Raw genomic sequence first — 13,784 nt, 5'->3', positions numbered from 1 at the left:
ATGGATTGGATTTAAATAGCCCCTTTCTACCAACTCAGCTACTCAAAGCACGTTACGTAGTAAGGGGGCAAACTAACCTCATCAGATAGAGAGTGATATATGCCAAATAGGAATGAGGAATGAGGGGAATGATTAGGTGGCCATGATGGAATGATACCAGTTGGGGAATTTAGCGATGACACATAAGTGGGCTTTTTAGTGACCACAGAGAGTCAGGACTCTCTGCGCAGGGCAATGTCCCTTCACTGCCCTGGAGCATTGGGATCTCCTTAGACCAGAGGGAAGAGTGCCCCCTACTGGCACTCCAACACCCCTTCCAGCAGCATCTGATCTACCATCCAGGACAAACCAGGAACATCCCTGCTTAGCTTCTGAGGCAAGCTAGCAGCGGGATGCAGGGTAATATTCTGCTGGCAAATATATTCCTGGATATTATTGCATATCAAGACTGTAGAGGTACTGTATTAACCTGAAACAGTCTTAAATGCTTGCAAATATACCTCCCCCTCTCCCTCTCTCCTCTCCCACACATTCTCCCTCTCTCGTTTCCTCCAACGAAACAGACACTAGGAGACAGATGAGCCACAGTAAGTTTCACACCATTTATCTCCTCGAAGCTGCTAAAACCAAGGTGTGAGAGGGGGTAGAAAGAGAGAAAATATAAAGAAAAAATGACTGAAACCCAGCCTGTACGTGTGTGTGTGGTGTGTGTGCTCGCGCGTGTGTGTGTGTGTGTGTTGTGCGTATGTTGGTGTGAGGCTAAAGAAGGTAGTCAGTAAATGAAACCCAGCCTGTACGTGTGTGTGTGTGTGTGTGTGTGTGTGTGTGCGTATGTTGGTGTGAGGCTAAAGAAGGTAGTCAGTAAATGAAAGACAGCCTGTACGTGTGTGTGTGGTGTGTGTGTGCGTATGTTGGTGTGAGGCTAAAGAAGGTAGTCAGTAAATGAAACCCAGCCTGTACGCGTGTGTGTGTGTGTGTGTGTGCGTATGTTGGTGTGAGGCTAAAGAAGGTAGTCAGTAAATGAAAGACAGTCTGCTGGACACGACTGACTGGTCAGATCTGATGCTACCTTGATCCTCCTGGTCTGCAGAGTAACATTCGCCAACTATGCATCATACGCCACCCCCAATTCAGACTTACAGACACATGTGCCACTCACATACACATTTATGCACACACACTCGCTCACACGCACACACAGACCAACCTTTATTGAACAAGAATCCAATTACTTAACCCAGCTTCAGGTTCTCTCCCCTCCACCTTGACAAGCTGCCTTATTATCTGCTGACAGATTGGGCCCAACACACACACACACACACATTCAATAGCATGCACACACACACACACATTCACATGCACGCACACACATACACACACACATAAAAACTGAAATGCATGCATTCACGCACACACACACATACACACACATACTGCTGACCATAATAAGAGTCTGATTAAATACAAACTGTGATGCCCATCTTTCCTTCCCTGAGCCAATGAATACCAATGAGAGGTACACTGCACAACTCACACAGTGTGTCTGCTCGTGTGTGCCAACATTCTGTTTGTGTGTGTGTGTGTGGTGTGTGTGTGTGTGTGTGTGTGTGTGTGTGTGTGTGTGTGTGTGTGTGTGTGTGTGTGTGTGTGTGTGTGTGTGTGTGTGTGTGTGTGTGTGTGTGTGTGTGTGTGTGTGTGTGTGTGTGTGTGTGTGTGTGTGTGTGTGTTGTTTTTAAACCATCATGATCAAACATGGTACAGGCATCATCTATAATGAATTACATCCAGTTATGATTTTAGCATGTACATCTTGGTGGGGCAAATAAAACAAAACATGTTTTTAGATGCATGCCAGCAAAGCCACAACACAACATCACTAAACAATACATTAATTGCACTATAACGGTGACAAACGGTGCCCACAAACTGTTAGGGCCTACATAAAGCTGTCCCAACAGCAGAGTCCCAACAGCAGTCCCAACACCTTACCACTGCTACACCTGGCTATCAGTGGAGCCTTGTCTGGCAGCGAAACAGTTTTGTCAGCCTCATTTACTGCCTTTTAAACAACATAGCTGATATGGCTGACTTGCTTAAACAAATGTGGCTTCTACTGACAATTGAGATGTACAAACTATGGCATAAGGGGACGATGAGCAGACAAAAGGCAAAAATGTAATTTTTAGTTTTTTAAACAATTACATTTTTTTCTTCACATTTTCAAACAATCCATTTATATTTTCCAACAGGGCATTTGGGTGAGGTTTTTTTCTCACCTAAGTAGGCTCGTTTCACTGTCAAAAATAAAATTAAACAATCTAGTGTTCAGCGAAATAGCAACGCAATGTCTAATACAGGTAGCCTAGTCAAATAATTAACATACACCTTTGTTAAAGCAAGGCCCCTGAACACTCGTGTATTTTCTGCACTACACTATGATATGGGCAGTGACCAAGTAACGCTTTTACAACATACAGAAGTACGCTGGTTATCAAGGGGCAAAGTATTGACACGTTTTTAAAATTGAGAGACAAGCTTAAAGTTTTCTTTACTGACAATCATTTTCACTTGTCTGACCGCTTTCATGATGACGAGTTTCTCACACGACTGGCCTTTCTGGGTGATGTTTTTTCTCGCCTGAATGACCTGAATCTAGGATTACAGGGACTCTCCGCAACTATATTCAATGTGCGGGACAAAATTGAGGCTATGATTAAGAAGTTGGAGCTCTTCTCTGTCTGTATTAACAAGGACAACACACAGGTCTTCCATCATTGTATGATGTTTTGTGTGCAAATGATCTCAAGCTTATGGACAATGTCAAATGTGATATAGCGAAGCACCTGAGTGAGCTGGGTGCGCAATTACGCAGGTACTTTCCCAAAACGGATGACACAAACAACTGGATTCATTATCCCTTTCATTTTATTTTATTTTAATTTTTTTATTTCACCTTTATTTAACCAGGTAGGCTAGTTGAGAACAAGTTCTCATTTGCAACTGCGACCTGGCCAAGATAAAGCCAAGATAAAGCATAGCATAGCAGTGTGAACAGACAACACAGAGTTACACATGGAGTAAACAATAAACAAGTCAATGGAGGCCCTGCCTCCAGTCCACTTGTCGATATCTGAACAAGAGAGCCTCATCTAAATTGCAACAAGCGGTTCTGTGAAAATAGAATTTAATCAGAAGCCACTGCCAGATTTCTGGATAGGGCTGCGCTCAGAGTATCCTGCCCTGGCAAATCACACTAAGACACTGATGGCCTTTGCAACCACGTACCTATGTGAGAGTGGATTCTCAGCCCTCACTAGCATGAAAACTAAATGCAGACACAGAATGTGTGTGGAAAATGATTTAAGACTGAGACTCTCTCCAATACAACCCAACATTGCAGAGTTATGTGCATCCTGTCAAGCACACCCTTCTCATTAACCTGTGGTGAGTTATTCACCATTTTTGATGAACAAATAAGATTTTATAAGTAAGATGGTTAAATAAAGAGCAAAATGATTGATTATTATTATATTATTATTTGTGCCCTGGTCCTATAAGAGCTCTTTGTCACTTCCCACGAGCTGGGTTATGATGACAACTTACACTCATTGTTATGTTTAATAAATGTATCGTATAGTGTGTGTGTGGCAGGCTTACAATGATGGCAAAAAACAACATTTGAGAGTTTGCTGACCCTGGTGCCAGAGGGGGTAATGTTTGAAAGGGTACGGGACTATAAAAAGTTTGGGAACCATTGGTGTAGAGAATCATTGTACCATCTAAACCATTGTGAAATATCTTGTCAATAACCAATAATATTGTATTTTCAGTTGATTGAAGCTGGTGTACAAAACCAAAAGTAAAAGACGCAAAAATGGAATTTAAGAAAACGAAGCATAGAAATAGAGCACATAGAACAGAATAGATAGAACTGCTTCTTAGACTTGCTTTCAATGAAAATGACAGATCTATAACTCATATTTATATATGAATTTGGTCAGGTAGCCCAAATCGTTAAATATTACAGACACATTACAATCCAAAAATGTATTGATAATCAAGCCCAGACATTTGTACTCACTGACAACATGTAGTATGTTAGGACCACAGGAGAAAATAAAAGTGGTTCTAGACACTGCTGACTTCCTATAGTGGACTACCTTAGTTTTGTCTACATTGATATTCAGTTTCCATTGTTCACACCAGTTAAAAAATAATATTTAACATTTCTTGAAGCTAATCTTCAGTTTGAGATATCAATACAATTCATTATGTAGTGGTAAACAAATGGGTTGGTAAACAAAAGGAACACTCCTTGTACCTTCAATGCATTTTTCTGCAAATGGTGGGTACATTGCAATTACCTGAGTTTTCACTACACCACTGACTACAATGTCCTCTACAAGAACACACACTCCTTCACCGTTTACACAGATTTTCCTAGAGCTTTGATGGCCAGAGTGAGATCATTAATATACACTGAGAACAGAATAGGAGATAAAATGCAACCCTGTTTCACACCAATGTCAGCATGTAACCAGTCAGTTTGGCAGCCATTGACTCGAAAACAACATTTCACAGTTTATACATGGAGATATGGCATTTCAGGTTGTTACCATTTAGACCAATTGACTCCAGCTTGTCCCATTACATATTTCTGTTAATGTGGTCAAAGGCTTTAGAGAAATTTATGAAAGAACAGAAAGTGGACTGTTTCATTTTTTTCATGATACATTTTTTAAATCTCTGGTACATCTTGGTTTTTAGGAGCGTAGCCTTTTTGTCCATTACAGCTTTCTTGTGTTCATGACAGCTGGATTTGGTGATTATTTACCTCCTGGTCTGTCTACCTCCTGGTCTGTCTACTTCCTGGTCTGTCTACCTCATGATCTGTCTACTTCCTGGTCTGTCTACTTCCTGGTCTGTCTACCTCCTAGTCTGTCTACCTCATGATCCGTCTACTTCCTGGTCTGTCGTTGTGTGATAGTTTCCTTTCTCCTGTCACACACTATGTCCTTCATGTTCAGCGCATCTTTAATAATCCAGTTTCTAACTTAAAAAAAATATATATTTAACCTTTATTTTACTAGGCAAGTCAGTTAAGAAAAAAATCTTATATACAATGACGGATTACCACAGCCAAACCCGGACGAAGCTGGACCAATTACGCACCGCCCTATGGGACTCCCAATCACGGCCGGAAGTGATACAGCCTGGATTCGAACCAGGGACTGTAGTGACGCCTCTTGCACTGAGATGCAGTGCCTTAGACCTCTGTGCCACTCGGGAGCTCTAACTATGTCCTTCATGTTCAGCCCATCTTAATAACACAGTTCCCACTATGTCCTTCATGTTCAGCCCATCTTAATAACACAGTTCACACTATGTCCTTCATGTTCAGCCCATCTTAATAACACAGTTCCCACTATGTCCTTCATGTTCAGCCCATCTTAATAACACAGTTCACACTATGTCCTTCATGTTCAGCCCATCTTAATAACACAGTTCCCACTATGTCCTTCATGTTCAGCCCATCTTAATAACACAGTTCCCACTATGTCCTTCATGTTCAGCCCATCTTAATAACACAGTTCCCACTATGTCCTTCATGTTCAGCCCATCTTAATAACACAGTTCCCACTATGTCCTTCATGTTCAGCCCATCTTAATAACACAGTTCCCACTATGTCCTTCATGTTCAGCCCATCTTAATAACACAGTTCCCAGTGTTCAGGTGGACTTGGTTTTCTTTGTATGGGACATTTCTGATGACCTCATTAAGCACAATGTAATTTGTGCCGGCGTCAGCACAGGGGGCAGGATTCTGGCACTTTCCGCCGGGCATCGAGAGCACTAACCTCGGAGTCCGATAGAGACACTGTGGGAGAGGGGTTGTTTTCCATGCCTGTAAGTTAGCGACTTGGTCGATTAGATACTCAATGTCTTTTTTAAACTCCTCTGGAATAAGATCCATGTTCTCTCTGAATTCAGCGGCCACTTTTTCAGTGATGGTATCTTACAAACATTTAATGCTTGTAGAGAGTCTGCATTCCATATTCTCTATTGTTTTTAGGATGTCATTTGTGGTTGTTGATTCATCGCCCAGCTTGTTTATACTCGAACGGTGTGACTTCTGTTTGCTAGTAACTAAGGTCGGCATAGTAGCTTAAAAACAATTAAAACTGACTGATGGTTTAATAACTGCAACGCAAAAAGCTGACACTTTATAAAAAAGCAAAACGGCTTTGGAAATGTGGCTTACCCATATAAAGAAATACTATATTATATTATGGTCTAAATACTAGAGTATAGAATTCTACAGTGTACTACAGTGGGTACATGTGTGCGTGCATGTGTGTGTGTGAGCGTGTGTGTTCATTGCTCTCCCTGTCATCTCTGATATTGTCCCTTAGAGTATACTGCATCTCCTATAAGCCTGATCATATCCTATATCTGACCAGTCCTCTATTGCACTACAACCAGTTATTACTCTGAGTAATGAAGTGCTCGTATATGACTTAATTTCTTCTAGCAGGACCTTCGGGGCATTTTCTTATTTCACTAAAACCAGGAGATTTTCTTTTAGAAAGGCCATACATCTGCTGCTTTGACAGATATGGTGGTCACTGATGCTAAATGGTTCATTTATAGATTCACACTGAGAGGAGGATATTCAGCTGGATGGTTCCTGAACCTCTTTCTCAAGCCATTTGACTCTGTCTTTTCATTCACATCAGGTGATGTATGTGATAGGAGTCAAAGAAGAGCAACCTCTATAATCATTATATAATATCCATAAAATATTATATTTCATTATATAATATCCCTTCTATGTTCTTCCTTACTGAGTGGTTAGAAACACCACTGTACCTGTATCGGAATATCTCTTATACTACATGACGGAATGTAAGTGTACAAGTCAAGCAAATATTTGCAGTTACTCAAACCTGAGTTCAGATATACGGGTATTTAACCAGACACACACATGAGTTCAGATATACGGTTATTTAACCAGGCACACAGCTGAGTTCAGATATACGGGTATTTAACCAGGCACACACCTGAGTTCAGATATACGGGTATTTAACCAGACACACAACTGCGTTCAGATATACGGGTATTTAACCAGACACACACCTGCGTTCAGATATACTGGTATTTAACCAGACACACACCTGAGTTCAGATATACGGGTATTTAACCAGACACACACCTGAGTTCAGATATACGGGTATTTAACCAGGCACACACCTGGGTTCAGATATACGGGTATTTAACCAGACACACACCTGAGTTCAGATATACGGGTATTTAACCAGGCACACACCTGGGTTCAGATATACGGGTATTTAACCAGGCACACACCTGGGTTCAGATATACGGGTATTTAACCAGACACACACCTGAGTTCAGATATATGGGTATTTAACCAGACACACACCTGAGTTCAGATATACGGGTATTTAACCAGGCAGAACCCTGAGTTCAGATATACGGGTATTTAACCAGACACACACCTGAGTTCAGATATACGGGTATTTAACCAGACACACACCTGAGTTCAGATATATGGGTATTTAACCAGACACACACCTGAGTTCAGATATACGGGTATTTAACCAGGCACACACCTGAGTTCAGATATACGGGTATTTAACCAGACACACACCTGAGTTCAGATATACTAATTAGCCTAATAAAAACATCTCTATAAAAATCAGTCAGATTAAGATAGAGAATGTTAATGTTAAAATATATATCTTAGAGATATTAGAGATATCTATCTTAGAGATATCGATCTTAGAGATATCTATCTTAGAGATATTAGAGATATCTATCTTAGAGATATCTATCTTAGAGATATCTATCTTAGAGATATTAGAGATATCTATCTTAGAGATATCTATCTTAGAGATATTAGAGATATCTATCTTAGAGATATCTATCTTAGAGATATTAGAGATATCTATCTTAGAGATATCTATCTTAGAGATATCTATCTTAGAGATATTAGAGATATCTATCTTAGAGATATCTATCTTAGAGATATCTATCTTAGAGATATTAGAGATATCTATCTTAGAGATATCTATCTTAGAGATATTAGAGATATCTATCTTAGAGATATCTATCTTAGAGATATTAGAGATATCTATCTTAGAGATATTAGAGATATATATCTTAGAGATATTAGAGATATCTATCTTAGATATCTATCTTAGAGATATGCGTCTCAATCCATCACATCCGCATATGTGACAGGGCTAGAGCAGTGTTTTTCACCACATCCCAAAAATTGGTCTTCTCACAAAATCATCTGTAGCGTTCGAACGTTTTGGCCTACAAAACTACGACCCATTTATGAAAAGATGAGACTCTCATGAACAAGATGTTGTTCTCCGTTTTGCTCTACAACTCCCACAAGCGTCTTGAGACTCGTCTGAAGTCGGTACAGACGATCTGCCAACTTCTGTCTGTAGCGTCCCAACAGTTTAGGCTACACACTCATATGACCCACCTGTGCAAAGGTTAGACTCTCACAAATTCGTGTTGGTTGTTTTGCTTTAGGACGCCCACAGGTCTCACAGGACTCGTCTGAAGGTACCCTATCAGTTAAAAAAATGTATGAAGTATATATTGAGACTGTTTTCTGAAAAAAAATAAAGGGTTTCCTGATCCTTCTTTTATCTCTAAGATATATGCAATACTAACATTAAACACTAATGCACGGAAAACTTGGTGCAAGCTTTCAGGTGTAAAGTTTAGTATCTCAAAATACTTTTCTCTGTACAGATGTTGGATCTTAACCCTAGGATGCATATGCTGGTGAAATATGTGGGTGAAATATGACGTTTACATACACCTTAGCCAAATACATTTCAACTCAGTTTTTCACAATTCCTGACATTTAATCCTAGTAAAAATGCCCTTTCTTAGGTCAGTTAGGATCACCACTTTATTTTAAGAATGTGAAATGTCAGAATAATAGTAGAGTGAAATATCTATTTCAGCTTTTATTTCTTTCATCACATTCCCAGTGGGTCAGAAGATTACATACACTTAATTAGTATTTGGTAGCGTTGCCTTTAAATTGCTTAACTTGGGTCAAACGTTTCGGCTAGCCTTCCACAAGCTTCCCACAGTAAGTTGGGTGAATTTTGGCCCATTCCTCCTGACAGAGATGGTGTAACTGAGTCAGGTTTGTAGGCCTCCTTGCTCGCACACACTTTTTCAGTTCTGCCCACACATTTTCTATAGCATTCAGGTCAGGGCTTTGTGATGGCCACTCCAATACCTTGACTTTGTTGTCCTTAAGCCATTTTGCCACAACTTTGCTTGCAAGTATGCTTGGGGTCATTGTCCATTTGGAAGACCCATTTGCGACCAAGCTTTAACTTTCTGACTGATGTCTTGAGATGTTGCTTAAATATATCCACATAATTTTCCTTTCTCATGATGCCATCTATTTTGTGAAGTGCACCAGTCCCTCCTGCAGCAAAGCACCCCCACAACATGATGCTGCCACCCCGTGCATCACGGTTGGGATGGTGTTCTTCGGCTTGCAAGCCTCCCCCTTTTTCCTCCAAACATAACGATGGCCATTATGGCCAAACAGTTCTATTTTTGTTTCATCAGACCAGAGGACATTTCTCCAAAAAGTATGATCTTTGTCCCCGTGTGCAGTTGCAAACCATAGTCTGGCTTTTTTATGGCGATTTTGGAGCAGTGGCTTCTTCCTTGCGGAGCGGCCTTTCAGGTTATGTTGATATAGGACTCGTTTTACTGTGTATATAGATACTTTTGTACCCGTTTCCTCCAGCATATTCACAAGGTCCTTTGCTGTTGTTCTGGGATTGATTTGCACTTTTCGCACCAAAGTACTTTCATCTCTAGGAGACAGAACGCGTCTCCTTCCTGAGCGGTATGACGGCTGCGTGGTCCCATGGTGTTTATACTTGCATACTATTGTTCATAAAGATGAACGTGGTACCTTCAGGCGTATGTAAATTGCTCCCAAGGATGAACCAGACTTGTGGAGGTCTACAATTTTTTTCTGAGGTCTTGGCTGATTTCTTTAGATTTTCCAATGATGTCAAGCAAAGAGGCACTGAGTTTGAAGGTAGGCCTTGAAATACATCCACAGGTACACCTCCAATTAATGCAAATTATGTCACGGCCGTCGAAAGAACTGGACCAACGTGGTGAGCGTACGTTACTTTTTATTTTGGAATGACGCCAACAAAAACAATAAACAATACAAAACGACCGTGAAGCTTAAGGGCTATAGTGCCACAAACAAAGACAACTACCCACACTGAAAGGAGGGAAAAAGGGCTACCTAAGTATGATTCCCAATCAGAGACAACGATAGACAGCTGTCCCTGATTGAGAACCATACCCGGCAAAAACATAGAAATAAAGAAGAATAGAAAACAATCCATAGAATGTCCACCCCAAATCACACCCCGACCAAACCAAATAGAGACATAAAAAGGCTCTCTAAGGTCAAGGCGTGACAAATTATGTCCATCAGCCTATCAGAAGCTTCTAAAGCCATGACATAATTTTCTGGAATTTTCCAAGCTATTTAAAGGCACAGTCAACTTAGTGTATGTAAACTTCTGACCCCCTGGAATTGTGATACAGTGAATTATGAGTTAAATAATCTGTCTGTAAACAATTGTTGGAAAAATCTGTTGTGTCACGCACAAAGTAGATGTCCTAACCGACTTGCCAAAACTATAGTTTGTTAACAAGAAATTTGTGGAGTGGTTGAAAAACTAGTTTTAATAACTCCAACCTAAGTGTATGTAAACTTCAGACTTCAACTGTATTTCCTATGGAATTCCCTGCATTGTACTTGTCAAACTGACCTTTCTACAATAAAATCAAAGTAATTAATAAAATATTTATTTAATATCTTGTTTTAATGTTAATGAATTACCGTTTTTATTTATCTTTTTTAGCTCATTGAGTAAAAGGAGTTTCATAAGGAGGCTCATAAGAATGTTGCCAGATATACAACCAAAATGGTTTTACAGATGCTGGATGAGGAAGCCATTGGTGCCTCTGACTCAGAATCTGAGGTATCCAATTCAGATGACACAGACTATGTGCCTGTGGGTCAAGTTGGAGTTGTGGATGCACCTAGTAGTCCAGCTGTCCTAGATGATTCTACAGATTCTACAGATGGGGAAAACCAGTAAAATAGACTGAGTAAAAAGAGGTCTTACTTGAGTGAACACACCCCAGTTGCAAACATACCCATAACATGATGCAGCCACCACTATGCTGGAAAATATGGAATGGTACTCCGTGATGTGTTGTTTTGGATTTGCCCCAAACATAACACTTTGTATTCAGGACAAAAAGTTTAAGAACTAAAATTTTTGGCAGTATTACTTTAGTGTCTTGTTGCAAACAGATTGCATCTTTTGGATAATGTTTTATTCTGTACAGGCTTCCTTCTTTTCACTCTATCAATGAAGTTAGTGCCGTGGAGTAACTACAATGTTGTTGATCCAGCCTCAGTTTTAACCTATCACAACCATTAAACTCTGTAACTGTTTTAAAGTCACCATTGGCCTCATGGTGAAATCCCTTAGCGGTTTGCTTCCTCTCCTGCGACTGAGTTAAGAAGGACACCTGTATCTTTGTAGTGACTGGGTGTATTGATACACCATCCAAAGTGTAATCAATAATTTCACCATGCTCAAACGGATATTCAATGTCTGCTTTTTTTCCCCCATCCCATCTACCAATATGTGCCCTTCTTTGTGGGGCATCTGTGTTTGAAATTCACTGCACTGAAGGACCTTACAGATAATTGTATGTGTGGAGTACAGAGATGAGGTAGTCATTCAAAAATCATGTTAATTAAACACTATTATTGCACACAGAGTGAGTCCATGCAACTTATAATGTGACTTGTTAGGCACATTTTTACTCCTGAACTTATTTAGGTTTGCCATAACAAACAGGTTGAATACTTATTGACTCAAGACACTTCAGCTTTTCATTTCTTATTCATTTGTAAAATTTCTGAAAAACAGAATTCCACTTATGTAATTATTGGGTTTATGGGGTATTGTGTGTCGGTCAGTGACAAAAAAAAATCTAAAATGAATCACAACAAAATGTGATCAAGGGGTCTTTCAGAAAGCACTGTATATGATAACCATCCATCGCCCCCAGGCTTATCCACCCAACAGGGGTTTACCAATGGGGGAAAAAATACATGGAATCAAATTATATCAAACAAATAGAAAGAGAGTTTGTAAAAAATACAAGTCCCCAGAGGCAGTTGCTGTAATGCCTGACAAATAGGTTGCAGCAGTATGAGGAATATTGTCTGTTAAACAGATTTGGAAACAGGGCAGTGTGTGTGTGGGCTGTGGACTGGGCTGTGGACTGGGCTGTGGACTGGGCTGTGGACTGGCCTGTGGACTGGGCTGTGGACTGGGCTGGGGACTGGGCTGTGGACTGGGCTGTGGACTGGCCTGTGGACTGGCCTGTGGACTGGCCTGTGGACTGGCCTGTGGACTGGCCTGTGGACTGGGCTGTGGACTGGGCTGGGGACTGGGCTGTGGACTGGCCTGTGGACTGGGCTGTGGACTGGGCTGGGGACTGGGCTGTGGACTGGGCTGGGGACTGGCCTGTGGACTGGCCTGTGGACTGGGCTGTGGACTGGGCTGTGGACTGGGCTGTGGACTGGCCTGTGGACTGGGCTGTGGACTGGGCTGTGGACTGGGCTGTGGACTGGCCTGTGGACTGGGCTGTGGACTGGCCTGTGGACTGGGCTGTGGACTGGGCTGTGGACTGGGCTGTGACAGAAATTAAGACTGAACCGTCCTGAGAACTAGTGTAACAAACCAACGAGCCAGCCCTACAACCATCACTACTGTCATTACATCTGATTGTGTGCATCAACATGAACAATAACAGTACGCAGCTTTGACTGGGTGACTAGAGGGCAGAGACAGAGCTCGTCCTGAACCTGGTAAGTTTTCTCCTACACCCAAATCAAATCTAATGTATGTATAAAGCCCTTCTTACATCAGCTGATATCTCAAAGTGCTGTACAGAAACCCAGCCTAAAACCCCAAACAGCAAGCAATGCATGTGTAGAAGCACGGTGGCTAGGAAAACTCCCTAGAAAGGCCAGAACCTAGGAAGAAACCTAGAGGAACCAAAATATGAGGGGTGGCCAGTCTTCTTCTGGCTGTGCCGGGTGGAGATTATAACAGAACATGGCCAAGATGTTCAAATGTTCATAGATGACCAGCAGTGTCAAATCATAATACAACACCGTATGTGGGTGTAGGAGAAAACTTACCAGGTTCAGGAAGAGCTCTGTTTCCACCCTCTAGTCACCCAGTCAAAGCTCCTCCTTTCCCCTTGTAGTAATACTGCAATATGTTTTCCCCTGGAGTGACACAGTATGATGTAGATACTGGAGTGACACAGTATGATGTAGATACTGGAGTGAAACAGTATGATTTAGATACTGGAGTGACACAGTATGATTTAGATACTGGAGTGACACAGTATGATTTAGATACTGGAGTGACACAGTATGATTTAGATACTGGAGTGACACAGTATGATTTAGATACTGGAGTGACACAGTGTGATTTAGATACTGGAGTGACACAGTATGATTCAGATACTGGAGTGACACAGTATGATTTAGATACTGGAGTGACACAGTATGATTTAGATACTGGAGTGACACAGTATGATGTAGATACTGGAGTGACACAGTATGATTCAGATACTGGAGT

The 13,784-nt window shown here is 41.1% G+C and overlaps 1 protein-coding gene across 1 annotated transcript in view; it reads right to left on the bottom strand.

Moving 5' to 3' along the window:
- The window catches only part of LOC139581920 (uncharacterized protein DDB_G0284671-like), a 16,203-nt gene extending 3,270 nt beyond the window's left edge, over positions 1–12,933 (bottom strand). Inside the window, exons 1-2 of the mRNA XM_071412114.1 lie at positions 12,912–12,933; positions 12,394–12,824 (exon numbers count right to left, since the gene is read on the bottom strand). Coding sequence (XP_071268215.1) covers positions 12,394–12,824; positions 12,912–12,933 — 453 coding nt within the window. The remainder of the gene's footprint in view (positions 1–12,393; positions 12,825–12,911) is intronic.
- Positions 12,934–13,784: the final 851 nt, after the last annotated feature.

The sequence above is a fragment of the Salvelinus alpinus genome, chromosome 7, assembly GCF_045679555.1.
Source record: "Salvelinus alpinus chromosome 7, SLU_Salpinus.1, whole genome shotgun sequence".
Classification (NCBI taxonomy): domain Eukaryota; kingdom Metazoa; phylum Chordata; class Actinopteri; order Salmoniformes; family Salmonidae; genus Salvelinus; species Salvelinus alpinus.
This window is presented reverse-complemented; position numbering and strand designations above follow the sequence as displayed.